This window comes from Heterocephalus glaber, unplaced genomic scaffold (assembly GCF_053883595.1).
Source record: "Heterocephalus glaber isolate CG9 unplaced genomic scaffold, H.glaber_assembly_v1.0 deba00001781, whole genome shotgun sequence".
Taxonomy (NCBI): domain Eukaryota; kingdom Metazoa; phylum Chordata; class Mammalia; order Rodentia; family Bathyergidae; genus Heterocephalus; species Heterocephalus glaber.
In genome coordinates, this window is record NW_028258467.1 from 4,536,204 (window position 1) to 4,548,986 (window position 12,783).

The 12,783-nt window shown below is 40.4% G+C and overlaps 1 protein-coding gene across 7 annotated transcripts in view; it reads left to right on the forward strand.

Annotated features, from left to right (window-relative positions):
* The window catches only part of Ift38 (intraflagellar transport 38), a 51,308-nt gene that overhangs the window by 17,084 nt on the left and 21,441 nt on the right, over positions 1 to 12,783 (forward strand). For all 7 annotated transcript variants that reach the window (XR_015447961.1, XM_004864747.3, XM_004864750.3 and 4 more), the window contains 2 exons: positions 2,401 to 2,484; positions 12,093 to 12,226. Coding sequence is in view for 6 of the 7 variants with exons in the window: in XM_004864747.3 (XP_004864804.1) it covers positions 2,401 to 2,484; positions 12,093 to 12,226 (218 nt within the window). In the remaining variant the exon portion in view is untranslated. The remainder of the gene's footprint in view (positions 1 to 2,400; positions 2,485 to 12,092; positions 12,227 to 12,783) is intronic.

The following is a 12,783-nucleotide window of genomic DNA, read 5'->3' on the forward strand; positions in this document are numbered from 1 at the left end:
TCGAACTCATGGCAAGCCTCCTGCCTCAGCCTCCCGAGTGCTAGGATTATAGTAGTGCACCACCATGCCCGGCCAGGGAACTACTGATTTAAAAAGAGATGGAGTATTGTTGAATCCTTACCTATAAGGATTGATGACATTTAAAGCTTGTGTTCAATCTAGTGTTTTTACACTAAATGAATTTTGTTCTCTCACTTTCTGCAGGGTAGGTCAGCTTTGACCAGTCTGTCACTGCCTTGCCTGTGTTCTGCTTGCTGTAGTGTAATGGTATTTTTCCTTCTGCTTTTCATATCTACTCTAGAAGCAAAGTGGAAGTGGGACTCTCAGGTGCCAGGTCACTGTCTCTGCTCTTCATATACTGACCTAGTGGTTGCCACCTGGTGAAGGGTGGGTAGCAAAACAAAACTGCCACTAAGTTCTGCCAACCAGTGCAGGTGACTCATGAAGCAACTTCAGGCTTTCCATGTTTCCTACTTACAATGAAGTACTGCACATATTTGTGAGAGACTTGGAGACAGAAGCTGGTCACTAGCTAAGTGCCAGTGGAGCTCTGGGTTCATTTGAGACTTCCCCAGTGTCCTGGAGTGAATGATAAGTAGTCAAGTAGTCTATCACCTGTTCCCAAGGAAAACATGGCTTCTGAATATGATTCCTCTCAAATGTTGTATGCAGTCCTGATCTGGGGAAGAGCCCCATCCCATATTTGTTTTTCAAGCACTCAGTAAATTTTGAGGATCAGTGCTAACCAAAGGCAAGGCATAGAGCTCTTCCTCCTGAGTAAGTCATAATCCCTTCATAATTTAATTTTCAACCAATGGAGGAGATAAGACATGCCATAGAATAAGGGAAGCACAGGTGGCATTTGGTAAGTGATCTAGGAGCTAGGTATGGTGGTGCACACTTGTAATCCCAGCAGTCTGAGAGGCTGAAGCAGGAGCATCTCAAGTTTGAGGCCAGCCTGGGCAACTTAGTGAATTAGCAAGGGCAACTTAGTGAATTAGCAAGACCATGTCTCAAAATAAAAAAGGACTGAGGATGTAGCTCGGTGTTAAACCCCTGGATTCAGTCCCCTGTAACACACACACACACACACACACACACACACACACACACGCACAGTGCTCCAGGAGCCATGTCTTACTTTGTTTGGGCTACTACAACAAACTGTGATAAACTAGATGGTTTGAAAATTATGGAAATTTATTTCTCACAGTTCTGGAGACAGAAGTCCTAGATCAGTGAACTGGCAAATTCAGTGTCTGGTGAGGGCCTATTCCTCATAGACAGTGCTCCCTCACCTCTGTGGTATTGGGAATTGAATCCAGGGCCTTGTAAAGGCCCTGCTTTAAATTTTTACTTTGAGACAGGGTCTTGCTAAGTTGCTCAGGCTGGCCTTAAACTTGCAATCCTCCAGCCTCAGCTTCCCAAATAGCTAAGAATACAGATGTCCACCACCATGCCTAGCAGTGATATTTTTTTTTCTTTTCTTTTACTGTGTCCTCATATGGCAGAAGGGTGAGGGAGCTTTCCAGGGTTTTGTCTATAAAATCATTAATCCCATTCATGAGGATGCCACCCTCATGATCTAATTACTTGCTAAAAACCCCACTCACTCTTAATATCATTGCATTGCAGGTTAAGATTCCAGCATATGATTTTGGGAGTGATACATTCAGTCTGTAAGCAACCTCATAACTGCATCTACGTTAAAATCTCATGTCTCAGAAATTTCCATTGCTGATAGGGTAGTCACAAATTTCTCCTTGATAGGTTTATTAATGCTAGAGGCAGGGCCAAGGTGACTATTTTCATGGATATTTTGTCAAATGATAGGCAACTTAGAGAGTTAATTGTAAAAAGAGATGCAGAGGCCAGTGGGGATTTAGATAGCAAATTGTGCTGTATTAGGTTTTGAGGTCCCCTGACCAGAAGGCAGGTCAGGAAGCAAATGTGGGATGCTAAGATCAGGTTTGCCCATGGAGGGAGTGGCACATGAGGCCTTAAGCTGAAAGGAGGACCTGGGCTCTGAGAAGGGGTTAGGTGGACATTGGAGGATGTTTGTAGGAGGTGATGGCAGAGATGGCTTTGCATCAGAGATCCATGTTATAATGAAACTATTTTATTCCTTTGGTACCTAGGATTGAAACCAGGACCTTGTACATGGTAAGCATGTGTTCTACCACTGAACCACATCCCCAGCACCTGTAATGAAATTTTGGAGAATTAGTCCATAATCTGTATCTGGATCTAGGAACATTCGTTTTGGAAACTCCATTTCTTTTTTTTTTCTTTTTAATGTGTGACAATTGATGCTACCATGTTCTCTTACCTGAGGACTACAGTAAGTAGTGTGAAAACTCCATTTCGGAAAATACGTAATAGTTTTATTGTTTCTCTTAGGAACTGAGAACAGAAGCCATTGCCAGACCTTTGGAAATAAATGAGATTGAAAAAGTGATGAGAATTGCAATAAAAGAGATTTTGGTAAGGTTACTTTGCTTTTAATGTTTTTATATCTAGAACTAAAGAATACACATTTCTTGCTTGTACAAGACAGAACAAGCTAGGTGTAGTAACAAAGGATATTTCAGGGTGATTTAAGAGGATATTCTAAGATACCTAGGTTTCTGAATGTTGCTGTTTTTCTCATGTTAATAAAAATTCATCAGTTTTAATAATTTAATAATTTTTAATTCAAAAATGTTAGTAAATAATGTCCCCCTCCCCTTTTTTATGGTGCTGGGGATTGAACCCAGAGATTTGAGTATGCTGGGGAAGTGCTCTACCACTGAGCTACACCCCAGCCTTTTTTCAGATTTCCATAAATCTGAACAGCATCATAACAAACAGAATGAATGATCGCTGTCCTTTACTCACCTGCCAACAGTTATTATTTGCTCCTCTCACCTAAAGAATTCAATTAGAAGGCAAATGATGAAAAGAAACTCTAGGCTCAGAATGCTTGGATTCAAATCCCACTGTAAATTACTACTCTACCTATCTGTCCTCACCTTTTTCACCTATACAATGGGGAGGGTTGGGCTGGGGATTTAGCTCAGTGGTTCCGCCGCCTGCCTAGCAAGCACAAGATCCCGAGTTCAATCCCCGGTACCAAAAAAAAAAAAAAAAAGACAATGGGGAGGGTTACAGTGCCAGCTGCAGGGGGTCCTCATTCATTAATTATGACAGTGCACATTAGTCATGGTTATGAGTGTAAAATAAGTATTCAGCCATCATTAATGACTCATTTTATCCTATATATAGAAGCAAAGGATCTGTATGTAAATTAGGAATAGGAATAAAATAAGACTTTGCTGTGAGTTGTACAAAATTCTAAGAATCAAGCCATACAAGGTGGCATACCACCTGCAATCCCAGCAATCTGGGAGGCTGAGGCAGGAGGATCACAAGTTCAAGCCAGCGTGGACAACTCAGGAACTTAGCAAGACCCTATCTTGAAATTTAAAAAATTTTAAAGGGACTGGAAATATAGCTCAGTGCAGAGGCCCTGGGATCAATCCCAGTACTGGGGAAAAAAAATCATACTTTTTTTGGTAACTCCTTTGTCATTGAATAGCAAAATTCTCTGGGTGTCCCCTTGCAGGGGGTCAGAGCCTCCCTAAGTAAAAGGGGTGTGGCAGCAGGGATAGGAGGTTGGTTACTCATAGGGAGATCAACCGGGTAAGTATATTAAGGATAACAAATGACAAGTGAGCAGGATGGCACAAGCCTGTAATCCCAGTACTCTGGGAGATTGAGGCAGGTGGATCAAAAGTTCTAGCCCACCAGAGGACAATGTACTGTGTGCCAAAGGAGGGTCACCACAAAAAATCTCCCACACTTTCATTGAAAACAACTTGGTCAAGCAAGGCCATGACCCATCCTGATGGCTGACACTGATGGAGGAGCAGAGAGGCTCTATACATGGTTCCAAACAATGGCCTGGGGAGACTTAACTGACCTTGATAGATAGCAAGAGGTTCATATTGATTGACACAGGTCTCACTTTAACTTGGTCTTAAACACCCCGAAAAAAAAAACAACCAAAAGTTCTAACCCAGCGTGGGCAACTTAATGGCTTAGTGAGACCCTGCCTCTAAATAAAGTTTAAACAGGGCTAGGGATGTGGCTCAGTGCAAAGGCCCCCCATACCCCCCCCCCACGCGCGCACAAAAAAAAGGTAGTAGCTAAATTCCTTGCCATTGGAGACCCGAGTTACAAATATGGGAAGAAAGTTAGAATGAACCTGAAATTGGAGGTGTGGATTAGATGATTAGTTTTTAATGTGTAGATAAATACGGGAATAAATTTTGATATATATGCATATACACATAGATACATCATTTATTTATGTACGCACACAAATATACCCGTACTCATACATTTCTGAGCTGTGAACATACCTAGCATCTAGATCTTCACTGCTGCCACGGATGCTGCTTTTTTTTTTCTTTTCAGTACTGGGGTTTGAACCCAGGGCCTTCACACTGAGCTACATCCCCAGTCCTTTTATTTTTTATTTTGAGACAGGGTCTCACTAAGTTGCCCAGGCTGGGCTCAAAGTTATGATCCTCCTACCCCAGCCTCCTGGAGTGGTGGGATTACAGGCATGCCACCATCCCCACTTGGATCTTGGTTTCCTAATGCCATTTCCCACCAAAGGGAACCACTCTCTTAGGGGAAAATGGCTGATTCCAGAGCTGAGGCAGAAAGCACAAAATAAGAAAATGCTCAAAGGATGACTAAAATCTGTTAGAGGGACATGGAACCAGCCTGATGGGCTTTCTGTGGCCAAACCAAGTATGATTTAAGGAACAAAATAAATATAATTTGTAGTATAGCTGAATGAATGAATTAGGAAACCATGGGTTCTTACTAACATAAAAAAAGTGTTTCAGAATAGCTCCCCACAAAATACTTATTAATTACAAAGAGGAAAAGTAACTTCTTTTTTTTTTTTTTTTTAAAGTAACTTCTTAAAGAGAAGGCTGTCCTTAATCCAGTGATCAAAGTGAACATCACCTGAGTGAAACAAACTGAGATCCTGATGCCTGATAGGGTGCAGTCCTTTCTGTGATGTTCTTGCAGAGATGCCTAATCTGATAATCAGACAAAGCTAGGCTCAGGGGCACTCCAGAAACTAATTAGCCTGTTACTCTTCAAAAGTGAGAAAATCATTGCTCGGTATGGTGGCACATGCCTGTAACCCCAGCACTCAGGAGGCTGAGGCAGGAGAATCACTCGAGTTTGAGCCTGGCCTAGGCTACATATTGAATTCAAGGCTAGCCTGAACTTCATAGCTAGACCTGATTCATTTTGTGTACAGGAATGCTATTAACTTTTGGGTATTGACTTTGTATCCAGCTATGCTACTGAAATTGATTATTAAATCTAGAAATCTTTTGGTGGAGGTTTTCGGGTCTTCTTTGTAGAGTAGCATGTCATCCGCAAATAGTGATAATTTAACTTCTTCTTTTTCTTTCCTATCCTTATTCCTTTTATTTTTTTCTCTTGTCTAATTGCTCTGGCTAATGTTTCCAGAACTGTATTGAATAGGAGTGGTGATAGTGTACATCTTTGTTTTGTTCCTGATTTTAGAGTGAAAGCTTTTAGTTTTTGTTCATTTAGTATGACGTTGGCTGTTGGTTTGTCATAGATGGCCTTTATCAGATTGAGACAAAGACCATCTATTCCAATTTTCTTTAAGGTTTTTATCATGAATGGATGTTGGACTTTGTCAAATGCTTTTTCTGCATCTATTGAGATGATCATGTGGTTTTTGTCCTTGGCTCTGTTAATATGGTATATTACATTTATTGATTTGCATATGTTGAGCCATTCCTGCATCCCTAGGATCAGGGTAATGCTTGCTTCCAGGAATGATCTTACGAGTATTGATTCCCTTTCAATTTCATTAAAGAGTTTGAGAAGTAACAACATTAGGTCTTCTCTAGATTTCTTGTAGAATTCAGCAATGAGTCTGTCAGGGCTTTTCTTTGTTGGTAGATTTTTAATTACATCTTCAATTTCATTCACTGATACTGGTTTATTTAGAGTTTTTATATCTTCTTGATTCAACTTTGGTAATTCATATGTTTCTAGGAATTTGTCCACTTCTGTTTTCCATCTTATTAGAATACAAGTTCTTGAAGTAGGTATTGATGATATTCTGGATTTCTGTAGGATCTGTTATGATTTCACCCTTTTCATTCCTAATTACATGGATTCAAGTCTTTCTTTTCCTTTTTTTTTTTTCGATAAGGTTGGGTAAGGATTTGTCAATTTTATTTAATATTTAAAAGAATCAACTCTTTGATTCATTGATTATACTGTTTTCTTAGTCTCAATTGCAATAATTTCTGCTCTGATCTTTATAATTTCCTCCCCTGAATGAGCTATGAGTTTAACTTGCTCTTCTTCTCAAAGTTTGAGGTTCAACATTAGGTTGTTTATTTGAGCTCACTCAATTTTTCTGATGGGAATTCACCTCTATAAATTTTCCTCATAGAATTGCTTTCATTGCATCCCATAAGTTCCAGTATCTTGTATTGCCATTATTGTTTAATTATAGAGACTGTCTTATTTATTCTTTAATTTCATCTGTAACCCATTGGTTGTTCAGGAGAGTGTTATTTACTTTCCGTGTGTTTATGAAGTTTTGTAGTATCTTTTGCCATTGATTTCCAATTTCATTGATTCTGATTTCTGGTCTGATTATATGAATGGGATAATTTCAGTTCCTTCACATTTACTTAAGCATGTTTTATGAGCTAGGGTATGATCTATTTTGGAGAATGTCCTGTGTGCAGCTGAGAAGAATGTGTATTCTGATGTTGTGCGGTTGAACACTTTGTAGACATCTACTAAGTCTATTTGTTCAAAAGTTTTGGTTGAGTTCTAATATTTCATTGTTGATTTTTTTGTCTAGTTGATCTGTCTATTTGTGACAGTGGGGTATTGAGGTCCCCCATTACAATTGTATTAGTGCTTATTTGGTTTTTCATGTCTGTTAATGTTTGTTTTATATAGTTAGGTATGCTGATATCTGGTGCATATATATTTATGAATGTTATCTCTTTCTCTTGAATTGTTCCCTTTACAAGGATGTAGCTACACTTTTTGTCTCCCTTAATCAGTCTTGTCTTGGCTTGAAATCCACTTTGTCTCCTACAAATAGAATAGGTACCCTTGCTTTTCTCTGGGTTCCTGTCACATGGAATATAGTGGACCCTTGAGTTACAACCAGCCTGACATACAAACAAGTTGGGTTATGACCAGAATTTTAGTTTTAGCTTATGAACAAAGTCTTGAGTTACAACCTGAATGCCAGCTGCTTGTGTGTGCAGATGGTCTCAAATACAGATTGAAGCCTTAAAGAGCTCTGGAAGGAACATTACAACATTATTTCTTGTGTGGGGTTAATTGAAAAATCGTGGTTCAATCTCTCTCTAAGAACACTGAGATCTGTATGTATACAGGAGAGACACTGAAGGCTGTGTAGAAGAGCCTCAGCCTTCAACTGACCAACTTGAGTTACAACCAGCCTTCACAAATGAATTGAGTTCATAAGTCAAGGGTGCACTGTATTGTTTTCCATCCATAACTTTCAGTCTGTGAATTTCTTTTTGAATTAAATGTGTTTGTTGTATGCAGCGTATTGTTGGATCTTGCTTCTTGGTCCATTCTGCAAGTCTGTTTCTTTTGATTGATGAATGGAGACTGTGTACATTAATGGTTATAACTGTTATGTATTGAGTTATCCTTGTGGTGTTATTTTCTTGTTGTTGGTTCCTCTTTTTTTCCCCCCTCTGTTTAATTGCTTGCCTTTCCTGGTGGATTCATTCTTTTGGGGTTCATGGAGTTATAGTCCTTGTTATTTCTTTCTAGAATGTTCTTCAAAATATTTTGAAGTGCTGATTTGGTGGTCATGAATTTCTTCAGATGTTCTTTGTCATGAAAGTATCTTATTTCTCTATCAGTTTTGAAAGATACTTTTGTGGAGTATATCTGGGTTGGAGGTTGTTTTCTTTTTTTTTTTTTTTTTTTGGTACCAGGGATCGAACTCGGGTCCTTGCGCTTACAGGGCAGGTGGCAGAACCACTAAGCTAAATCCCCGGCCTCAATAGAAAGATGGGAGATTGGGAGATTGTTTTCTTTTCTTTTCTTTCTTTTCTTTTCTTTTTTTTTTGCAGTACCGGGGATCAAACTCAGGACCTTGCACTTGCGAGGCAGGCGGCAGCACCACTGAGCTAAATCCCTGGCCCTGGAGGTTGCTTTTTTTTTAGGGCTTGAAATACTTCAACCTTTCCTTGACTAGAGGGTTTATGTGGAAAAGTCTGCTGTAATTCTGATGGGCTTTCTTTCACAGATGATTTGTTTCTTTGCTCTAACAGCTTTTAATATTCTGTTCTTGTGTTGAATTTCTGGTATCTTGACTATTATATGCCTTGGTGTAGATTTTTTTTTATCATGGCTAATTGGAGTCTATATGCTCAGTTATTTGTTTGTCAAATTGTTTTTCCCTGCTTGGGAAGTGTTTTTGCCATTACTTCTGTGACAGGTTTTTTTTATCATTTGCGCTATCTCCTGCTTTCTCATTGACTCTGATCAGTCTTACTTGGAGATTTTTGTGTGTGTGTGGTACTGGGCATCGAACTTGGGACCTTGCACTTGCAAGGCAGGCACTGGAACCGCTGAGCTAAATCCCCAGCCCTGATCAGTTTTATGTTATCCTTCTTTGCATCATCTAGCAGCTGTTGGATTGATTTTTTTCATGGCCCCTTGCTATTTTTAAGAAATCTTTCTTGGGCCAGAGATTTAGCTCAGTGGTTCCACTGCAAGCACAAGAAAAAAAGAAATCTTTCTTTCTTTTTTTTGGTACCGGCGATTGAACTCGGGACCTTCTGCTTTCGAGGCAGGCGCGGAACCACTGAACCAAATCCCTGGCCCAAGAAATCTTTCTTTTCATGTCGCTAACCGCAATCTTGTCTTCTATTCTATATCTGATATTCTGTTCTCACATTGGCTCATTCTGCTGCATATCCTTTCAATGGAATATTTAATCTCCTGGATATCTGTTTGAATCTGTTGCATATATTCCATTTTTTTCCTATATTGGGCATTCATAATTTCTATTATTTTTTTAACTTCCACTATATTTTTATCTGTATCTGCTCTGGAGTCACTAACCATGTCTTTCATTATGACCACCATCTCCGTAGTTATCTGAGAAATTATTTGTCATTTGATTTTTTTTTCTAGCAAGTTATTCATCTGCTTTGTTACTTCCACTATTACCACTTCAGAGAGTCCAGGTGGGTGGTTTCAAATTGTTCCATCTCATTAGCCCCTAGGTTTGCCTTTGGTGAGCTGGAAGTCTGGGGTTGCATCTTGCTTAAATGTCTTCTTATTTTCTTTCTTTTTTTTATTTTTTATTTTAATTCCTGAGTTGATGCTTGTAAATTGCTTATGGCAGGTAGCTTTATTGCTACTATTTAGACCCCTTAGAAAATGACTGTTTCTCAGAGATGTCTACCAGGTATAGCTGGCTTTTGCGTTTTGAGTCTGTTGGAAGATCCTACCTCTTTAATTTATTGGAGATGAGAAGTTGCTGCTTATTTGGCCTAGCCCCTGGTTCTTTGGCACTGGGCTAAAGTATTGTTCATGACCCTTAAGCAGTCTCAGTCTTGGATACCAGGAAGAACAACAACTGATTAGACAACTATGTCACGTTGGCTAAAGTAGTACAATAAGCAATAACAATAGCATCAAACACAGCCTAATGAATGACAAATTGTGGTAACTATTAATGTGCCACCTTTAACCATATGGACCATATTTGTGGTTATATAACAAAATCTAAAACAAACCAGAAAATTATATACAGTAAATATGCCCTCAATATGGTGATTTTACCCTCAGGGGAGAGAATTTAAAAGGGGAAAAATAGAGAAATAGAAGAAGAGGAAGAGATTGGAAGCAAGGCTAGAGGATAAAGAAAAATTACATGAACTTTGGGAAACTGGTAAAGAAGACAGGAGGGAAAGAGAGAGCAAAGAAATAAAAACAGAACAATAACAAAAAAAACTAGAAGCAAAGTTTATATTCATATAAAAATAAGAGCAAGGGCTGGGGATTTAGCTCAGTGGCTCTTTGCCTGCCTCGCAACCATATGGGTCATGAGTGAAGCTGGCCTTGAATTCATAGTGATCTTCCTGCCTCAACCTCCCGAGTGCTAGGATTTTTTTTTTTTTGGTACAGGGGATCGAACTCAGGTCCTTGTGCCTGCGCAGCAGGTGGTGAAACCACTGAGCTAAATCTCGGGCCCCCCGAGTGCTAGGATTACAGGCATGTACCACCATACTGGGCTGGTGGATGGACATCTCTTATGGTCTGTTTTCACTATTGGAAAACAAGTATGATGTCAAAACAGAAACAATAGCATAAAAGGGGTGATGATAACATAAAAGGAGTGATGAAGTACAAATCACTTATTTCAGAAAACAAGAAAATTATGTTTACACATTGATCTTTCTTATTTGAGGAACAGATACCTTACAAAATAGTTTTTGTTTTTAAGGTCAGATAAATTTCCTCACCTTTCGTCTGACTCTGACTCAGAGAATAATCACTGTTAGCTTGAGTCGTTTAGAAAAGACCTACCTTTCTCCCTGTTAGGACAAATTCACACTTACACTGGTTTTCATTTCTTTTTGTTTGCTTGTTTCTTTGCTTTCCTACTAGTGTTTTTTTGTTTTTGTTTTATTTTCTTTTGTTTTTAGTACTTGCAGCAAATTCATGGTTAGTGATGTGGTCATTTTTAAGACAACATCTTAGAAATGATCAGTGTACTCAGACCAAAACAATGAAACCATAAATTTATTGACAGCAACTATGGTTGCTTCACAAAATGCAGTGTCTTAGAATTCTGGAGAGCATTTGGGCTTCTATGATTGTTTGTGGGCCTCGTGGCTTTTCAGAGACTTGCAGGTAAACAGCCAAGAAACCTCTGTGGGGGACTGACACATATGCAGAGGCCTTGAGGGGATCTTGGCTCAGCTGTCAGGAACATCATACAGAGCTGGACTCTCAGAATGTGGGAAGGTGGCTCCATATGCAGCCGGTCACATTCCAGGTTTCTAGCACAGCTAACTGGCACTCTGAGCCAGAAGAAACCCAACATGGCTGACTTCCCAGAGAACACAAGCATGAAGACAGCACTGTTCCTCTCACTAGACCTGCTTCAAGCAAACTTCCCCTTGTCAGAGGAACCGGGCCTGTGCTATAACTGTCATCAGTGGTCTCTAATCCCCTTCCCTCTCTTACTGAGGCCCCGTACCCAGAGCCTCTCTCCCACTGTGCAGTCTGCCTTCCAAAACAAACCCACTAATGTGGCCAGTTCTGCAGTAGGAGCCACTTTTGCCCTGACTTCACCAGCAAAGCAGTTTTCTCTGTTTATTTTGTCTGTTATTGAGCCCCTGTTGCCAGTGAAGGGAAGATGAACCTCTCTCAGACCCAGTAGGCAGTGGTTTAGGGCAGAGGGACCTCAGGATTCTGTTTGTCCCCTTCTGAGTAGAGCTATACTTTTGTGTGCATGTTCCTTAAGTAGGTAATTGTGAATAGAGGAGCAGCCCACATGTTTACCAGCAGAGTGGCAGTGCAGAGTGATGGGTACCCAGTCCTACCATGCACTGGCACAGAGGTCCCAAGTCTCTCTCCATCCAGATCCAGACACTCTCCTTTCCATCTGCATGTGTTTCCCTGAGCAGAAGCACCCACTTTTTATGAAAATAATGTTTTTTTCCTTGATCTAATGTGCTATTCCCCCTACAAAGACACAGTGAATCATTGCTTGGGGGGAGTGTGTGTCTTTTTTTTTGTACCAGGGATCGAACTCAGGATCTTGCACTTGCGAGGCAGGTGCAGCACCACTGAGCTAAATCCCCAGCCCTGAGGGGGGAGTGTTTGTATGTTTGCTGTGTGTATGTTTTGTGTGGTGTTGGTATGCCTGAAGAGTTGGGAAGTTGCCGTCTTCAGAGTCAGAGTGGTGGTCCTCACTGACACATTGTCTTATCATTTCCCATTAAATGTAGTCACAGGTTCAGAAGACCAAAGACCTGCTCAATAATGTGGCCTCTGATGAAGCTAATTTAGAAGCCAAAATTGAAAAGCGAAAATTAGAACTGGAAAGAAATCGGAAGCGACTCCAGACTCTGCAAAGTGTCAGGTAGATTGGAATACTTGAGTAAACAGAAAGAGTGGGTAGAAAAGTGCCTTTGAAAGTTAGAACAAAGACTGAGCAGATCTAAGTGTGTGTCTTAGTCACTTTCTCATTGCTGAGACACAATATCTGACAGCCACAATTTAAGGGAGGAGAGGTTTATTTTGGCTCACATTTCAGTCCATAGTTGGCTGGTGCCAAGACAGGACAGCATGGCAGAAGGGCATGGCAGAGGAAAAGCTGCTCACCTTATGATGGCTAGGAAACAGAGAGTAAAGGAAGAGCTATCCCTTCCAGGTCACATCCCCACTGACCCAGCTCTACTGACCAGGCCCCATCTCCTAAGGGCACATTTAGCTACAAACTCATCAGTAGGCTAAGCCACTGCTGAGTATTGAACCCTCATGATCCAGTCATCTCCAAAGCCTTTGAGCACATGAGGCTTTGGGGGGGACATCTATATATAACCTTAACAAAGTGGTATTAACTCTTCAGGCATCGAGAAAAGCCTGTGTAAGGAGACTCACCTCTGTGTCCTGGCAGTTAGATTGCTGCACGCAGAC